Raw genomic sequence first — 17742 nt, 5'->3', positions numbered from 1 at the left:
GGTTCTTGTCTGTTTAGGGGATCTATGTTAACGAAAATCGCTTTTAAAAATGTCTCTTTGCAGGCCGGATGACAAAAGTTTTTAATGAAACAGTCTCTAAGTCTGGTCCTCCGGTGGACCTCAGACTGTCCTGTATACTCTGATTGCTCGTCTTCCACTCTCTGTTTTCCCAAAGAGGTCTGAAAGTTAAATTACAACTAGGAAACCAAATTTTTGGGCTATATTTTTGTCCCAGTTTCCCTGTACCAATCTATGAATTTACGTAAATTTATCTCCTTGGTGATACTGGGAATACCTTCATTTAACTTGTCAAAGATATTCCGAATAAACCGTGTGTCTCTTAAGATTCTGTCAACTTTTTCATTGATATCTCCTACCTGATCCGGACACAGCTTCTGCAGTCTTTGGTCGTCGCCCTTGTTCACCAGGCAGGCATCTCTGAGTACTCTTTTTGTCGTCTCGAGATCTCTAATGTCCGCTGTGGTATTCCACCATGGCGAATTTGGGAAATAAATTCTTAAGTTTTCAAGTGTACAGACATTATCATACCTACCGGACATTTATAAGCCAGTCTTTATACAATTGAGACCAATAAGCCTGAACCTTCGTTTTCTTTCAAAGCCCAACCTTCACGTGGGAGATTTCTCCTCTTAATAACCAGTTTAGGGCAGAAAACTCAGGTCCCCAATTGTTCATAGACCACCTTCTCACTCTATTGGACTTTGCAACGACACAATAAAGACTTTTTAAACTCTAGTAGTTTGTCGGCGAAGCACTTATCAAATGTCACTCAAACACCTTAAGGACTTTTATAGTTTTGTCTGTAAACACTTACGTGTTACAATCCTGGCAGGTGACGACCTTCAATTATGATCGTCTAATTTGTCCGATCTCCAGTTCTTACTGACAATCATAGAGATTTTAAATGAGAGAATTTTGTTAAAACAGGCTTCTCTGGACCTTTTTGTCAGCCGGCTGAAATGATTGTCAGGAAAAACAGAAACCGTCGTCTAGTGTTCGCTCACCCATCACGTCGGGGTCACCAAATTGTTAGGTCTGCTTTGTTCAAGAATGAGTGAGTCAGACACCAGACTGAGTCGAAATCAAGGTTCTTTACATAGTCTTGATTTCGACTCAGTCTGGTGTCTGACTCACTCATTCTTGAACAAAGCAGACCTATCAATGTCCTGGGACAACAAATCTCTCTCTGAAAACTGACAAGAACCTCCCTGAGCGGTAAAGCCTGGTGAACTTTATACATGTTAAATTCTGTGCACAGAATAAGAATTGCCTGCAACTAGAGAACTTGAAAGAATGAGTAGAGAGATTGGACTATGAGCCAAAGAACTTTTCTTGAGCTTACACACACATTACATACACATGCGCTTAGCATTAGAAGGGGGTTAAGTTAGGTAAAGTAAGTTAATAGAGATAAAATTTGATTCTGTTTGCATGTTTAAAGACAATTAAAAGCAACTTTTGTTTAAGTAACCATTTCTCTTGGTGAATATCTATTGCTGCTAGGTTTTGGGGTCCTCTGGGCTTGTAACAGTATGTAAATATTTCTTCATTTAAAGTATCATTTAAGCATAATCGTTAGGCAATCCATTGCATATTTGTTACTCAGGAAGCTTTTAAAGATGAGTTCCACTAAAATAGCATGATGAGGTAAGGTAAGGAAAACAAGGGGAATAAGAGCTTCTATGCGATGAAAGATCTGTGTGAGAATGGGAGAGAATGTTGAATTCCAAAAGCAGAAGCAATTGACCATGAGAGCCACCAAAATAGTAGTTTCTGTTCAATACTATGTACAGTCATTGACAGAATAGCCTTTGAAGTTTGACAGACAAAACTAAGCACATAGAAAAAAAGATTCACATAGAAGATTGGACTGAAGACAGTATTACCTGTGCCCAAGAAGGTGTCTGGACCAGGGGAGTACCCTGTGGTGTCAAATGTCTCCTTTTGTTACATATTTCATTTTGTACTTATCCTTGATACAAATATTATTTTCGCTGATTCTACTTTATTCAAGAACTATTCTAACCTTTAACTCAGCAAGATGCTGGTGACTTTCTAGATCCTTTTTAGAATGATGCATTCTTCTCGATCCAGTCCACCCAAAAGTTAAAAGTAAAAACCCTTTTGCCTTTGTTGAAGCTCCATAAAGGAGCAGCCATGCAGGCTTGTAATATAGCCTTTTCCTTAATATAATTCTATCTATGAAGTCTCCTTTGTTGCTAACCTTTTCTTGTATTCTCACGCATCATTGATTTACTCTCCTGGATTAAACATTCGATTTTCTCTTCCTTTCCTGTTGACCTGTAAACTGATATAGTTCTTGTTTCCATGTATCCAGTAACCATGTAGCATAGTGCAGTTTATTATTACAATAATTTAGGTTTAATTTAGTAGCGTCAGTGCCATATCTATTTCCTTTATGTCTTTGGTATATTATCAGAATTAATTATGTCAGTTGTGAAGAATAGAATTAACTCATTTTGGAAGTTGATAACAATTGTTAAACATTCATCGTGATGGATAGCAAACGTGTATTGCTGTTCCTTAGTGATGTACGTGAACATAAAATTAAACAAAAAAAACCACACAGTCACGAATTGTATGCCCAAGGAAGAAATGCCGTTAGAGCGCTAGCGATTCGGACTGGGGTTTGCATCCCACGCTGTCTGTAAGGAGTTTGTACGTTCTCCCCGTGTATTTGTGGGTTTTCCCCAGGGGCTCTGGTTTCCTCCCACCGTTCGAAACATACCAGAGTCTGTAGGTCATTTGGATGGCATGGACAAAATGGCCTGTTACTATGCTGTATGTCTAAATTTAATATTTTTTTTTAATTAAGTACGGATGTGCTTTCTAGTGAGCTTTCTAGTAACGTTTTGATTGACCAAATTATGTTTGTCAATTTATTTCATAGTCAATGTTTTGGTAACCATATCAAAATCAGAATTAAAATTTATTGCCACAAAATTCTTTTTGTGGCAGCATCCCAGTGCAAACATTTATATAGATCACCTCACAAAAAATAAATATAGTGCACGAAAGGTCAAAGTAAGGCTGTGTCTTTGGTTCACTGATCATTCAGCAATCTGATGGCAGCGGGGAAGAAGCTATCCTTGCGCCGTTGAGTGCTTATCTTTAGGCTCCTGTACCTTTTTTCCGATGGTAGAAGAGTGAAGAGGGTTGATGGGGGTCCTCGAGGAGAGAGACTGCTTTCTTAAGACCCCTCTCTTCTTGTAGATATCCTCAATGGAGTGAAGTCTGGTGCCCATGATGTTGCAGGCCGAGTTAACAGCCCTCTGGAGTTTTTTTCTTGTCCTGAACGTTAGCACCTCCGTACCAGACAGTGATTCCATCAGCCAGATGCAACCATATCTACTAGGAACTAAACTAAGCCCATTCAAATTGGAGTGAAACACTAAAGTCTACAGCTGCTGTGATTGTAGTAAAAACCCAAAAATGCTGGAGGAACTCAGCAGCTCTCGCAGCGTCCATATGTGGAAATGATTGATTTCAGATTTATTGTCTGAGTACATATGTAATATCGCATACAACCCTGGGATTCCTTTTTCTTGTGGGCACGGCAGATTTACCACTAATCGGTAGTGCAAAAAAAGAAACTACACAGTGTAAAACATAAACAAAGAACTGTAAGCAGATAGCAAATGTAAGCAAACTGACTGCAATACAGAGAGAACAAAAGGAAATAAATAAAGTGCACAAGTAAGAGTCTTTAAAGGAGTCTCTGATTGAGTTGAGTTTGTTGTTGAGGAGTCTGATGGTAGCAGCTGTTCCTGAACCTGGTGGGGCGAGTCTTGTGGCAGCAGCGAGAACAGAGCATATGCTGGGTGGTGTGGGTCATTGATGATTGGTGCTGCCCTCCGACAGCAGCATTCCCTGTAGATGTACTCCATACTGGGGATGGATTTGTCTATGATGTCCTGGGCTGAGTCCACTACCTTTTAGAGGGCTTTACACTCAGGAGTATTTAGGTAGATAAATAACCAATATTTCAAGCCTGAGCCCAACAGTAGATCCGGACCCACTGCAATTTGCTTACTGCCACAATCATTCCACAGCAGATACAATCTCATTGACTCTTCACTCAATCCTGGCTGCTTTTCATCCACTACTGCTTTGCTTTCATACCCTCAATACTTGAATACTTCTGCACCTCCTTCTGCAACTGGATCTTTGACTTCCTCATCAGAAGTCCATGGTCAGTGTGAATTGGAAACACACCACCTCCCTGACTGTCCACCTCAAAGATGTGTGCTTAGCCCACTGCTCTACTCACTCTATTTCCATGACTGTGTTGTTGGGCTCATTTCAAATGCCAGCTACGAACATGCTGATGACACCACGCTGAATAGCAAAATCACAGACAACAATGAGGAAGCATACAAGAGGCAGATAGATCAGCTGGTTGATTGGTATCACAACACAACTTTGCGCTCAACATTAGCAAAACCAAGGAACTGGTTGTGGACAAGGAGGGAGAAATCAGGAGAATGACAAACCAGTCCTCATCGAGGGGTCAGCAATGTAAAGGGTTAAGAACTTCAAATTCCTGGGTGTCAACATCTCTGAAGATCTATCCTGGGACCTCCATGTCAATGTAATCATGAAGAAGGCTCGCCAGCAGCTATACTTTTTGAGGAGATTTGGTATGTCATCAAAGACTCTTGCAAATTTCTACAGGTGTGCCATGCAGAGCATTCTGACTGGAAGTGCCAATGCACAGGACAGGAAAAGACTACAGAGAGTTGTGAGCTCAACCAGCGCCATCATGGGAATTAGTCTTCATTCCATTAAGGTCATCTTTAAGAGCCGGTATCTCAAGAAAGCAACATTTATCATCAAGAACCTTCACTGGCCAGACTTATTCCACTTCTATCATCAGGAAGGAGGTACAGAAGCCTGAAGATGAACAGCTAATGTTACAAAAACAGCTTCTTCACTCTGCCATCAAATTTTGGAATGGACGATGAACCACAGACACTTTGCTCTTCATTTTGCCCTAATTTATTTATTTTTTAAAAGATGTGATTTATAGCATCATCTGTAATACTGCTGCAAAACAACAAATTTCATGACACATGTTCATGGCAATAAATTCTGATTCTTTACCTCCTTTGGACACTGCAAGACCTGCTGAGTTTCCCTAGCAGTTTTGTGTTTTTTCTCCATCCAAATTGGACTTTAATCTGCAGCTAGATTAAAATTTAAACTTGAATAACACTTTCAAAATTATTTGATTCTCCATTTTTTGTAATAAATTTGGGGTATTTCTATTCACAGATACATTAAAACAACAATTTAATACACAGCGAACAGGTAACTCATTGTTTAAAAAAATCTGTAATTTGGCCACTCATTAATTCAGAGTGGGTACAGAGGGTCTCGAATGCTATGTAGCTGGAGTCAGGGTCTGGAGTGCAGCTAAATCTCAAATTCAAGTTTATTGTCATCAGATTGTACAAGTACAACCAGATGAAACCGTGTTCTCCGGTGCTCGATGCAAAACATGCAGACATACAACCAGACGTAATACGCGTAACAGAGAAACAATAAGTATGCAGGAAAAATATATTTTATAAATAAATAGATAGATACATGTTGTTTAGTGAATAGTTGTGTCTCAGATGGTTAATGTGAGCCTTCTCACTGCCCATGGGAAGAAGCTGTTCTTCAGCCTGGTGGTGCTGGCTCTGATACTCCTGTATTTCTTTCCCATTGGGAGTAGCTGGAAGATGCTGAGTGTGGGGTGCACCCTCTTCAATGACCCAGTAGACCATGTTGATGGGGAGGAGGGAGACTCCAGTGATCCTCTCAGCCACTCTTATGCTCCTGTGGGTTGACCTCTGGACCAATTCTCTGCAGCAACCATGCCGCACTTTGATGCAGCTGGCCAGGACTCTCAATAGAGCTATTGTAGAACGTTGATATGACGGTGGCCGGTAGCCTTGCCTGCTTCAGTCTTCTCAGGAAGTGCAGTTGCTATTGTGACTTCCTGACAAGTGAGGAAATGTGTGTCCACAATAGGCCCATTTGTTAAGTGGACTCATAGGACTCCTTTTGTGGTCAGGGTTGGGAATACCAGCAAAAGGGATGTGACAGGTTGTGGATAGAACTAGGACTTGAAGTGCTTGAATGTTTTAATCTAGTTAAAACACATTAAGTCCTATTTACTGCTCCCTTTAAACTGACCGGGCTCACTGAAAAAATATTACTGCTCAACATGTTTAAAAGAAGTGAAATAAAAATACATTGGGAGAATAAGAGAAACAATATTTTGTGATATGGAAAACCTGTTAGTCTGGCTTCACCAAAGTTCTGAAAAGATTATGAGAATTTTACCATTTCAAACTTTAATTAAAATGAAAAACAAGGTATTAAAATCACAAGATTGATTTAATAGTTTCCACAAGATACTGAGCTGAAGTGAAATTGTCTATGGCTTCGAAGAAGGAAATATACTGGTTAAACCATGCTAAAAGTCGCATATGGAATATAGTATGAGATCATATTTTTCAATAAGCAAGAACTGCTGATTAAGTCATAATTAACAGAATGACTGTAATCACAATTTTTATTTACAAAGATAACTCATTACATTAAAACATGCAGATTAATATACATCAGATTATGGAATGTTTGGCAGGGTTCCATATAGATTTTATTGTAGTAATATTTTTATAAAATCATTTGGTGCAATAAAATATAGTTCATTATTAACATTCAATATATTCTTACGTATTGAATGACTTGCCATACAATTAACCTTTGGCCTTGATATAAGTAATTGATTTTAAAATGTGTAATGTATAAAGCAATGAATCTAATATATGGGTGTGTAATAGATACAAATGTTATACTTACAGACATCAGAAAAATTGATTTAAGAAAGCTGGCTATGAAATAAACTTTCATGCCACCTTTATAGCATGTGAACATGAAGATTCCAACAAATCACTTTTTAAAAAAAAATGGAGAAATGGCTAGAAAGATCTTTGGCTTGGCTTTGCGGACGAAGATTTATGGAGGGGGTAAAAAGTCCACGTCAGCTGCAGGCTCGTTTGTGGCTGACAAGTCCGATGCGGGACAGGCAGACACGATTGCAGCGGTTGCAGGGGAAAATTGGTTGGAAAGATATTGAAGGTCTGAAGTGTCTTCGGTGGGGGGGGGGGGGGGGGGTGGAAGGAAGGTCAGGATGATTAAAGCAGATAGTTTAAATATGTTACTATTGTACTTTTAATTTGACTTTTCTTCGAATTAAAACAAAAGAAGGATAATGTTTAATTGTGATGGTGTTGTTAAATATTTTTGTCACTGTGTAAACATTGCTGCCAAGTGTTTATAGGCTGAAGTTGTTGAATGAAGCGTGTTCTTCTTGCAGTTTATAGTAATAGTCGTTTGGAGCCTCGTGGAAAATGTATCAAAGTATTCACCACTCTATTTTTTTGTCACTTTCAGGAGGGAGAAAATAATGACAAGTTTTTCACTCATCCAAAGGATCAAAAAGCCCTTGCAGCCTACCTCTTTGTGCACAATCACACATTCTATGTGATGGAGCTGATTTCTGGGTTGCTTCTGTTGATACTCTCGCTGAGCGAGGCTCCAGCTGTTCCCTCACTCCGACTAGATATTTATGTATGTAATCTGTAAGATAAAATTGGTTCAGGTTCATTTTATACATCTTATTGATTGTTGATTTATTGTGCCTGAATTGTTTGTGCCTGATATCTCTTGTATATTAAGAGCTAATAAGATTCAGTTAAATGCAGTGCCGGATTAACCATTAAGATGAGTAGGCTTAAGCCTAGGGGCCCAGAAGGGAGGGGGGGGGGGCTGGCAGGAGCTTGCAAGTCAGGCTCAGCACCAGTGAGGACCTCGGGCTCCCAGGAGGAGTGAGGACCTCTGGCTCCAGCAGGAGCAGGGACCTCGGGCTGTACAATTCTTTTGACCCCAAAAGTTCAATTGACCCCCTTTCAATCCCCTGACATTTTTTGACCCCTTGGATAGTCCCATTGATCCCCGGGGTCGCTTTCAACCACTTTGGAGACCCCTAATATGTTATTTAATGTAACTCAACATCACTTTATTCCATTCAATGAAGGGTGGGGGGGGGGGGGGGGGCAATGTCAGAGGGAGTCTTACTAAAGCTCAGCAAATGGCATGTTGGCCTTCATAAAGAGGGGATTGGAGTATAGGAACAGAGACGCCCTTCTGCAGTTGTACAGGGCCCTGGTGAGACCCCACCTGGAGTATTGCGTCCAGTTCTGGTCTCCAATTTTGAGGAAGGACATACTAGCTATAGAGGGTGTGCAGCGCAGATTTACAAGGTTAGTTCCAGGGATGGTGGGGTTGACATATGCTGAAAGGCTAGAAAAACTGGACATGTATCCGATGGAGTTTAGAAGGATGAGGGGGGACATGATTGATGTATACAAGATTATCAAGGGGATAGACAGGGTGAAGTCAGATTACTTGTTCCCAATGATGGGGGAGACAAGGACTAGAGGGCATAGTTTAAGAATACAGGGTAGTCCCTTTAGGACGGAGATGATAAAACATTTTTTTACCCAGAGAAGTGTGAATCTGTGGAATGCTCTGCCACAGAGGGTGGTAGAGGCAGATTCACTGATTATGTTCAAAAGAGAGTTAGATAAGACTCTAGTGGGCAAAGGAGTTAAGGGTTATGGGGATAAGGCTGGAAAGGGGTACTGATAGTAGTGATCAGCCATGATCTGTAAAATGGCGGTGCTGGCTCGACAGGCCGAAGGGCCTTCTCCAGCTCCTCTTGTCCATCCTGCCCCTAACCCCCTCATGTAATTAATCAACTAGTTAATCTAGTTAATCTGCCACTTGTTAAATGATATAAATAAACGGCGGCAGTGGAACTGTATGAGATAAATTTTCTTGAAACATGATAACTAAGATTTCTAGGTTTGTACAGTAATTTCTTTATTCCTGCAAGATAATGAAACCTGAGAAGAAAATGGCATTTTTGAAACATGATTGGTATGATAACATAAAAAGGAAATAGTTGTACCTGAAGCACAAGTACTGCATATAAGAAGATGCCTCAAAGTGCTTTGTATCTTTGTATGCTTTGTACTGCATAGTTAAAAGCCAACAGGAAAATAAATTAAAACAAAATGAGACCTTTGGGGGGTGGGCCCAAATAAACAGATGGGAAAGGGGAGTATTTTTTTGAGAAACTAGCATTTTTCATAACTTTAAGGAAAATCAATCTTGATTTTGTTTTTAAAGGACAGTTATAATTTTAAAATTATGCTTCATGTTTAGAATTTCCATCAGATTCTCTTCAATGATGTCAATTGAATTCAGTGCTGCTTTAGTTTGGACAGCATGTGCTTGGTTAATTAAAATTTGAGGCTTCATGTATAACAATCAACAATTGTCCAACCCTGAGAAAATACACTGTAAACTGGTCACTGACATATGTTTTTGCAACAAAAAAAAACTAGTCTCTCTCATGTCTTGTTCAGGATGGTCATGCTGTGCAGGGAAGTTGGAGTCCAGTTTCATATAGAACAATATGAAAACATGTTTTTGTGCAGATCAGTGAGAATATGCAATTCCTATTTTCAGCATTTGCTCTAAACTCCTCCCGTTATTCTGTCAGGATTTTCTACTAGCTACATGTAATTATTAAACTAATGCTGTTAACTTAAACATTTGTTTAAAATAGTTTTGTTTAACACTTGTGTAGATCCATGCCACATTGGAACTGCTTGCACTGCTCACAGTAGTGTTTGAACTTGGGATGAAGATGAGATGGTTGGGTTTTCAGACCTTTATTAGGCATAAAAGAACTATGCTAAAAGTAAGTGCTTCTTTTTTAAATGTTCAATCAAAGATTTTGTAAGACCTCCAGGGATTACCATCTGGAGACAATTTAATATCCCAATCTGTGCTAGTGTAATGGTCACTGCTTTTTTTATACAGGCTGTAATAATGAAAATTGGCATTTCTTAATAATTGTACTCCTTTATTATTGTCTTTTATAATTTCTTTCTGGTGAACTTTAAATCCTTTTGCCTCCTTTTGTATCTTAAATAGTGCAAAATTTACAAAACTCTGTTAAAATAATATGCCTCAGAAAGAGCCCATTCATTCTGCTCTGCTCACATCTGGCAGAAAATATCTTCTGCACCACCAGTTCCAAAATTTTGGCTGTTTATCTTTCTCAAGGGCCACATGAGTACTAGTGTCAGAAACAGGAATTCAAAAGAGATTCTGCTGAGGGAGTATGTGCAGATAGGGTCTAAATTAAAAAGCAGGAGTGGAAAAAGTCAGAATTTCAGATTATTACTTGAGGAATGTGCAGCTTAGCTGTACCATCGGAGGATTGATGTGCAGATTAAGAACTGTGGGAGAAATGGGTTTCATTTAATGAGACTGACACCAATGAGGTGAAGGCAGGAGCTGTTAAATTTAGTATCTATTTGGTTTTTTTGTTACATTTACCGAGCTACAGTGAAACCGCTTTCTTTTGCATGTCATTCAATGGCAAATAAAGAATCACCACACTCCAGCACCACTTTTGAAAATATTGAAAAAAGAGAAAGGAAGGTATGAAGGAAGGAAATCTCCACAGAGATAGGAAATTGTCATGAATCAAACCACCTCCTCCAATGTAGCCTGCCGAATGCTGAGCTGGAGTCCTCTTGGGCGGCTGCTTGCTCTCCATTGTACCTAGTTGACCCTTGATCCCAATTCTTTTCAACAGTTGAGGCCAAGGTGGAACTCATCTAACTGTGTTTGCTCTCCCACCCAGTGGGGCTTACATTGGGATGTTTTACTTGAATCAAGCCAGAACAATGTTGTAGGAAATCAAAGAAATAGATTTCTGTCAAGCTTCAATTGGAATTTTTAAGTGTGATGTCATGTGATTCGGGTGAGGGGTAACTTCAAAAGTTAAAGAAAAAGTGCAAGATGATAGTGAAAGGTGGAGATAGTACTAATGATAACCTACAGTTTGGGACAGGGCATGAAAACTGTACAGGCATCAGAATGCAGCTATAAACAGTCAGAGTAAAATAAAATCTTTAATGGACAAAAATAAAAGCTTTTTAGCTGAATGCATGCGGTATTCAAGAGAGAAATATTGGTGGCAGAAATAGAAATAAATGGGTCATCAGTGCTTTGATGTGGTTGCAAGCTGAAGAAGTCTAGGAACTGAAAATTACAGGATACGAGATGAATAGTCAGGGTGGTAACTCCATTCGTAATGAAATGGATGAGTACAGTCATGAAAAATGAATTTGGACAAAGATCAGGATGCAGAATCAGTTTGGATTGAGATTAGAAGTGAAAGAAGTCACTGTTGGGAGAATTCTGAAGGCTCACTGACAGTAAACTACACTATAGAACAGTATAGAAATTGCAAAATGATTGGAGGTTTAAAAACAATATTGCAGTAATCATGGGGCACTTTCATCTCATGTATCTTAGGAATTCAAATTGACAAATATAGCCTGGATAACATTTGGCACAACATCTGAGAACAAAGCATTGTGAAACCAGTCAGGAAACAGGTTAGTGATGCGTAATGTGACAGGATTAATTAATGATTTAATGGTAAAGGATCTTCTGTGGAAGAATGAATGTAATATGGTAGAATTTTGCATTCAGTTTGAGGATGAAAATGTGGCTCCGTAGATACTCTCCTCAAATGTAACTCAGTTCAGGAAACCTTTTAGGATTGCAAGGTTAATCCGAGAATAAAATAAGTAAGTGGTGGGATGTGTGAATGGAACGTAGAAATAGTAGTGTTGTTGAAACTAGTTGCTTGATCCTTTACTGATTCACCATTAGTCCAGAAAGAGAGCTTTGCTAAAGAGAAGATCAGAATGTACTTCATACCTGCTTATCAGCATTATACCTAGGAATGGAAACGACTAAACAACAAGTACATTTGAATTTGATCGCCAAAAATGTAGAAAATGGTAAATGTTTCAATAATTTTACTTTGTATTCGTCATAAGAAAATAATGAAAGGCATTAAATGTTAAAAGGCCTTTTACAGTGTTGACAGCCAGCAAGCGATGAAAGGCTGTTCCACAATGGATTCTCGGGGTTTGATCACTGAGGCTCTGTAATTATTCAGTCTCTTCTGTCTCGCCATGCACTATTGGCCAAGAAGTGTCATACCATTTGGTTCTCTGTGTCCAGGTAAACTAAGTATAGGTAGGCACATACTATGAGTGGAACACACAGGAACATACAGAAGTGTTCTAAAAGCTTAACAGCTCTGACAGACAACAACACTGTGGATATGGGCTTGCTACTTTTTTACTGCCCACGAGACCCACATATGTTGTTCAAGGGCCTTATGCCCTGCAGGCACTTGTCTATCAGGTTGAGGATTCTTTTGACCAGCAAGTTTGGTTTTGTATAAACGAGGCAGGTAAGTGTGGAAACATTAAATGGCTGGATGATGAGTGTGGGCAACTGGGCTCTTCCAGAAAATCTAGGGTGGCATGTTCTGAAATAAACTTGAATTATTTTAATAAGTATTCCCTCTTCTTGATGCTCAGACAAATTTTGTCCAGAAAATTATTAGCTCCAATAAAATTAAACAATTTGTGGGATTAAAAGAGGGATTATCCTCAAGGATGCCTGTATCGTAAACAGTTTGACACCCATGATGTTGGGTAATAGAATCTTGGCTACTAAGTACCAACTGGTACCAGGTGCAGTGATGATTGTTGTGATCAACAGAGACAATTTATGTCTTTTGAGGGACTTAAAAAGTAAATATAATTTATCTAATAGCACATTACTCTGCTATCTCCAATTGCGATCTTTTTTGAGAGAAAAGTGGGGACCATTAATGGTCCTACCATTGTGCTCAGAGGTGGAAATTCTAATTTGAAACAGGAATGCAACCAAATTTATCTCTAATATAAATGCTCTGATCCAAGATCAAAGCCAAAAATCTGGACTAAATAGATCGAGGGACAGATGGGAATTGGGTTCAGGAGTTGTAATCGATCCATAATACTGGTCACATCTATGTGTAGATAGTATGACTACCTTAATTAATTCTAGATATAGACTGATTCATTATAATTTTCTGCACCAATTATATCTCACACCTCAAAAGATGTATAAAAAATATTTTCTGATAGGTGTTTAGTGAGGTATAGATGTTGGTTCCTTTTTACATTTCATCTGGTTATGCACAAAATTAAGACCCTTTTGGATAGGATTGTGGGAAGTGTTGACAAAAATTGTGGGGGTGAACTTCCCTCTTGACCCAGAATTGTTTCTTCTGAGGAATTTGGCAGTTATAAAAGTTAACTTCTCCAGAAGTAAATCAAAATTTATTAAAATTGCATTGTCAATAGGCAGGAAATGTATAGCGGTAACATGGAAATCCGATTCCCTACTTCACATTGATTGCTGGAACATGGAAGGGCAAAGTTATATTCCCCTTGAGAACATTACTTATGGACTTAGGAATAGATATAATATGTTTGTCAAAATTTGGTACCTTATTTAGATTACTTAAATGCCCACATTGTATAATTTATTTTGAAATTTGTCATTTAGTATATTCCTTATTATAAATGTGATTCTTTTAAAATGATGTGACGTTAAGATATCAAAGCTTGCTCTGGTTGCCTTTTCTTTTCTATTTTCTTTCCTTTTATCTCCCTCTATTCCCTGCTCTCTGTCCCCTTTCCTTTTGAATTTGGGGAGGGGGTACTGGGAGAAGAAGGACTCTCCTTTTTATTTTTTTGGACCATATGAATGTTTTTCTATGATTTTATATTCAATCTATTATTATTATTAATTGAGTCCTCTATTCTGCATTTTCATAACATTTGAATAAAATATTCAAAAAAATTATTAGCTCCTGAAATTAAAAGTTGTGTGGATGATAAAAGAACAATTAACGTCCAAGAATAATTTCCTCAATAATTGTAACCTCCCTTCTTGGGTTTCCATTAAAGAGGGTTGTAAATCATATACAAGGGTCTTTCATTGATTACCAGCCCAATATTGCCATGAATCCATTAATTTCCAATCAGGATTAAGTTCAATAAGGAGTCTTCATTGGGAGAACGTTCATTTTAATGGAGCAAATGTAAAGCAACATAATTTTTATCTGCAGGACTGAAACTCCTGGCAAATTTCTTTTACTCTGCAGGCAGTCAGATGTTTTACAGCTTAATAATAATATTGAGGAATAATACATCATTCCATTGGTACAGCAATTTTTGATTCAGAGCCCTGAATCTCCTGATGTAGCTTAAGGAAATTAGCCAAAATCACAAAATAAATTCAAGACCTATCTGGTATAGAGTTAACTTGACTAAGCTCATATATTTTATCTCTTGAAAATGGAACCAATCCTAAATTTGTATTTCATTCTATTTTGTTTCCAATTCCAAGAACTTATTAAATGTTGACATCACACTGATCATGAAATTATTTGTTTGTTAGACATTTAACCTTATTTCCAATGTATTTTGCAGAGTACAGTTTTGTTTGTACAGTTTATAGAAGTGATTGTGGTATTAATCAGACAAACCTCGCATGCCCGCGTGACGAGAGCTTTGCGACCCATCTTTCTGGTGGATTGCAGATATTGTGGTGCAGTGAGAAGGTAAATTTGAAACAAATTAGCTGTTGTCTTTCTTTTTCAAAATTGATGCTGATCTCCAGTTTGAACAAGTCTTATAAACAGTTCCAGAATGCAAAATCTTCTGTTGAAATGCTTGAACATTTCCTGGAAAATTTTCCACTGATAATGTTTTTGTTTGCTATGAATGATTTGTTTTAATTTAAAGAAATGTAATTAGTTAATGTTGGTTGGAGTCAAACAAGAAAATCTGCAGATGCACTGATTGTAGTTTATTACACAAAAGTGCTGGAGAAACTCAGCAGGTCAAACAGCGTTCTTTATGTAGTAAGGATACATAACCAATGTTTCAGGCCTGAGCCCTTCATCATTATTGAGCAAAAAGCAGGTAGGCCCCTGAATAAAATGGGGGGGGGGGGGAGATCTGGGGGAGAAGCACAAACCTACAGGAAAGTGGATATGGATGGGAGGGCAGAAAGGAAAAAAGTTGGGAAGTGATGGAGGGAGGGATATCTCTGAATGCAGAGGGAAAAAGTGGAGAGCTGGAGGAAAGGGGAGAGAGATAGGGGAAGAGAAAGGGTCGGGGGGGAGAGATTCTGAATGGAGAGGGAAAGGAATGGGAGCTTGAGGAAAGGGAGAGAGAGAGAAAGAAGGACCCTTAGAGATAATTCTATCTTTTTAAATGCTGCCAGAAAGGATAACAAAAATCTAAGAAAGAAGGTGCATCAACATCAGTTGCTACAAATACGCTTTATCTCAGTGTACACATGATTACACATAAATAAATGTAATTTGTCAGTAATTAGTTTATTTAGAATTGAAGGGCAAGGTGAATGTAATTAGTTTGATTTTAAGGTAATATATTTTGTTCTTATTTTTATATTTTCATCAGTGATTTCTTGAGGAAAGGTGTAATTACTGTATATCTTGGCATTTCCATTATAAATACAGGTTATGCAAAACTATTTTGAAAGAAGTGAATGTAAATTTAATAATATATTAAATATATTAAAGTTCTTCATATTTAAAAGATTCCCTGTGGGTTTGTAAGGAACTTTAGATAACTAGATGGAGAAAGAAATTGGGAAAATACCAATTATCTTGTGATGACATCATTGAGAAAATATTGAAGATTTTCCATTTGTATTAATAATTCAAATGCAAGTTCAAGTTCAGTCTGGCCTCAATCTGTTTCTGCTTTTCTGTCCCCTATCTGTAACATAAAACCAAAGACAGGAGAGGAGAAAATGAAAAAAAATAGCAAAGAAGTGATCTGGAAAGAAACCTTCTGTGAGACATCTAAATGTTCTGTACTTCACAGAATTCCCTTTTCCATATTTCTTCTCTATTTTTGATCCATTAAAGTAAACATGTACATGACAATCTTAAGGTATCTTGGGGAATGCAGTAAACATGATAAAGGTAAACGTATAGTTTTGTTATATTATGCTCAAGATTCTAAATTAACTTTTACATTCATTTGTGGATCTGGTTTGTTAACTCTTAGCTATTTTCATTTTAGATTTATTGTCAGAGTACATACATGACATCACATACAACACTGAGATTCCTTTTTCCTGAAGGGCATGGCAAAATTACCACTAATTCGTAGTGCAAAAATAAATTCTGCATAGTGTAAACATATAATCAAATAAAAGAACTGTAAACAGATAATGGATGTAAACAAACTGACTGTGCAATACAGAGAGAACAAAAGAAAATCAATAAAATACACAAGAGCCCTTAAATGAGTCTGAGTTTTTCATTGAGGAGTCTGATGGTGGAGGGGTAGCAGCTGTTCCTGAATGTGGTGGTGCCATTCTGGTGGCACCTATATCTCTTTCCTGGTGGCAGCAATGAGAACAGAACATATGCTGGATGCTGCAGGTCTTTGATCATTGCTGCTGTCCTCCAACAGCAGCATTCCCCGTAGGTGTACTCAGAAGTGGAGAAAGTTTTGCCTGTGATGTCCTGGGCTATGTCCTCTACCTTTTGGAGGGATTTTCACTCGGGGGTATTGGTGTTTCCATACCAGACCGTGATGCAGCCAGTCAGAGCACACTTTCCAGCACACATCTAGAAATTTGCCAGGACTTCTGGTGTCATACCAAACCTCCACAAACTCTGGAGGAAGTAGAGGCACTGATTTGCTTTCTTCATGGCGCCATTGGTGTTTTGGGTCCAGGAAAGATCCTCCAAGATAATGACTCCCAAGAACTTAATGCTCACCCTCTCCACCTCTGATCCCCCAATGATCACTGCCTTTCCTTTCCTGAAGTCAACAATCAGCTCCTTAGTTTTGGTGACATTGAGTACAAAGTTGTAGGTGCACCATTCAGTCAAGTTTTCAATCTCCATCCTGTAGGCTGACTCATCCCCTTCAGTTATATAGCCCACTACCTTGGTATCATTGGCGAACTTTTAGATGATGTTATTGTCGAACCAAGCCACATAGTTGTAGGTTTTAAGTGAGAAGCGCAGGGGGCTAAGGACACAGCCCTAAGTTTCTCAGGTACTGTTGAAGATTGTGGAGGAGAAGTTCTTACCAATCCTTTCTGATTTTGGTCTGGAGGTGAGGAAATCCATGATCCAGTTACACAGTGGGATGTTAACTCCCAGGTCTTGGAGTTTGCTGAGCAGTTTTGAGGGGATGATGGTGTTAAATGCCGAACTGTAGTCGATAAGGATCATCTTGATGTATGCATCTTTGCTGTCCAGGTGTTCCAGGGCTTTGTGTAGAGCCAGTGAGATGGTATCTGCCGTAGACCTGTTTCTACCGTAGGCGAACTTGAATGGATTCACACTGGGTGAAGTGGCAAACAGTTCTCTTTAACGATATTGGAATTATCTGAACTAAAACTTATCTCTAGTCATTGAAACTGAGTAAACCTAGCACATGAACAAATTGGTCTCGTACAAATACAGTTTGTTGTGTGTCAAAATTACAATGTACACCTCAAAATTATAAAATTACAGAAAATCAATTATATTTTGTACATTGACTTTATCAGCTATTGTAGTTTATTTGATATTAGAAAATGAAGACCGAATTCATCAATATATATTTGACTTAAAGTAATATACAAGATATCCTCTTTTTCATA

The 17742-nt window shown here is 38.4% G+C and overlaps 1 protein-coding gene across 2 annotated transcripts in view; it reads left to right on the top strand.

Moving 5' to 3' along the window:
- Positions 1–17742, top strand: part of tpcn1 (two pore segment channel 1) — a 104005-nt gene that overhangs the window by 31649 nt on the left and 54614 nt on the right. For both annotated transcript variants that reach the window (XR_011356242.1, XM_069933183.1), the window contains exons 3-5: positions 7492–7668; positions 9755–9868; positions 14532–14662. Coding sequence is in view for 1 of the 2 variants with exons in the window: in XM_069933183.1 (XP_069789284.1) it covers positions 7492–7668; positions 9755–9868; positions 14532–14662 (422 nt within the window). In the remaining variant the exon portion in view is untranslated. The remainder of the gene's footprint in view (positions 1–7491; positions 7669–9754; positions 9869–14531; positions 14663–17742) is intronic.

The sequence above is a fragment of the Narcine bancroftii genome, chromosome 4 (assembly GCF_036971445.1).
Source record: "Narcine bancroftii isolate sNarBan1 chromosome 4, sNarBan1.hap1, whole genome shotgun sequence".
Classification (NCBI taxonomy): domain Eukaryota; kingdom Metazoa; phylum Chordata; class Chondrichthyes; order Torpediniformes; family Narcinidae; genus Narcine; species Narcine bancroftii.
Note: the sequence above shows the minus strand (reverse complement) of the source record. Positions and strands in the feature narration are given on the sequence as shown.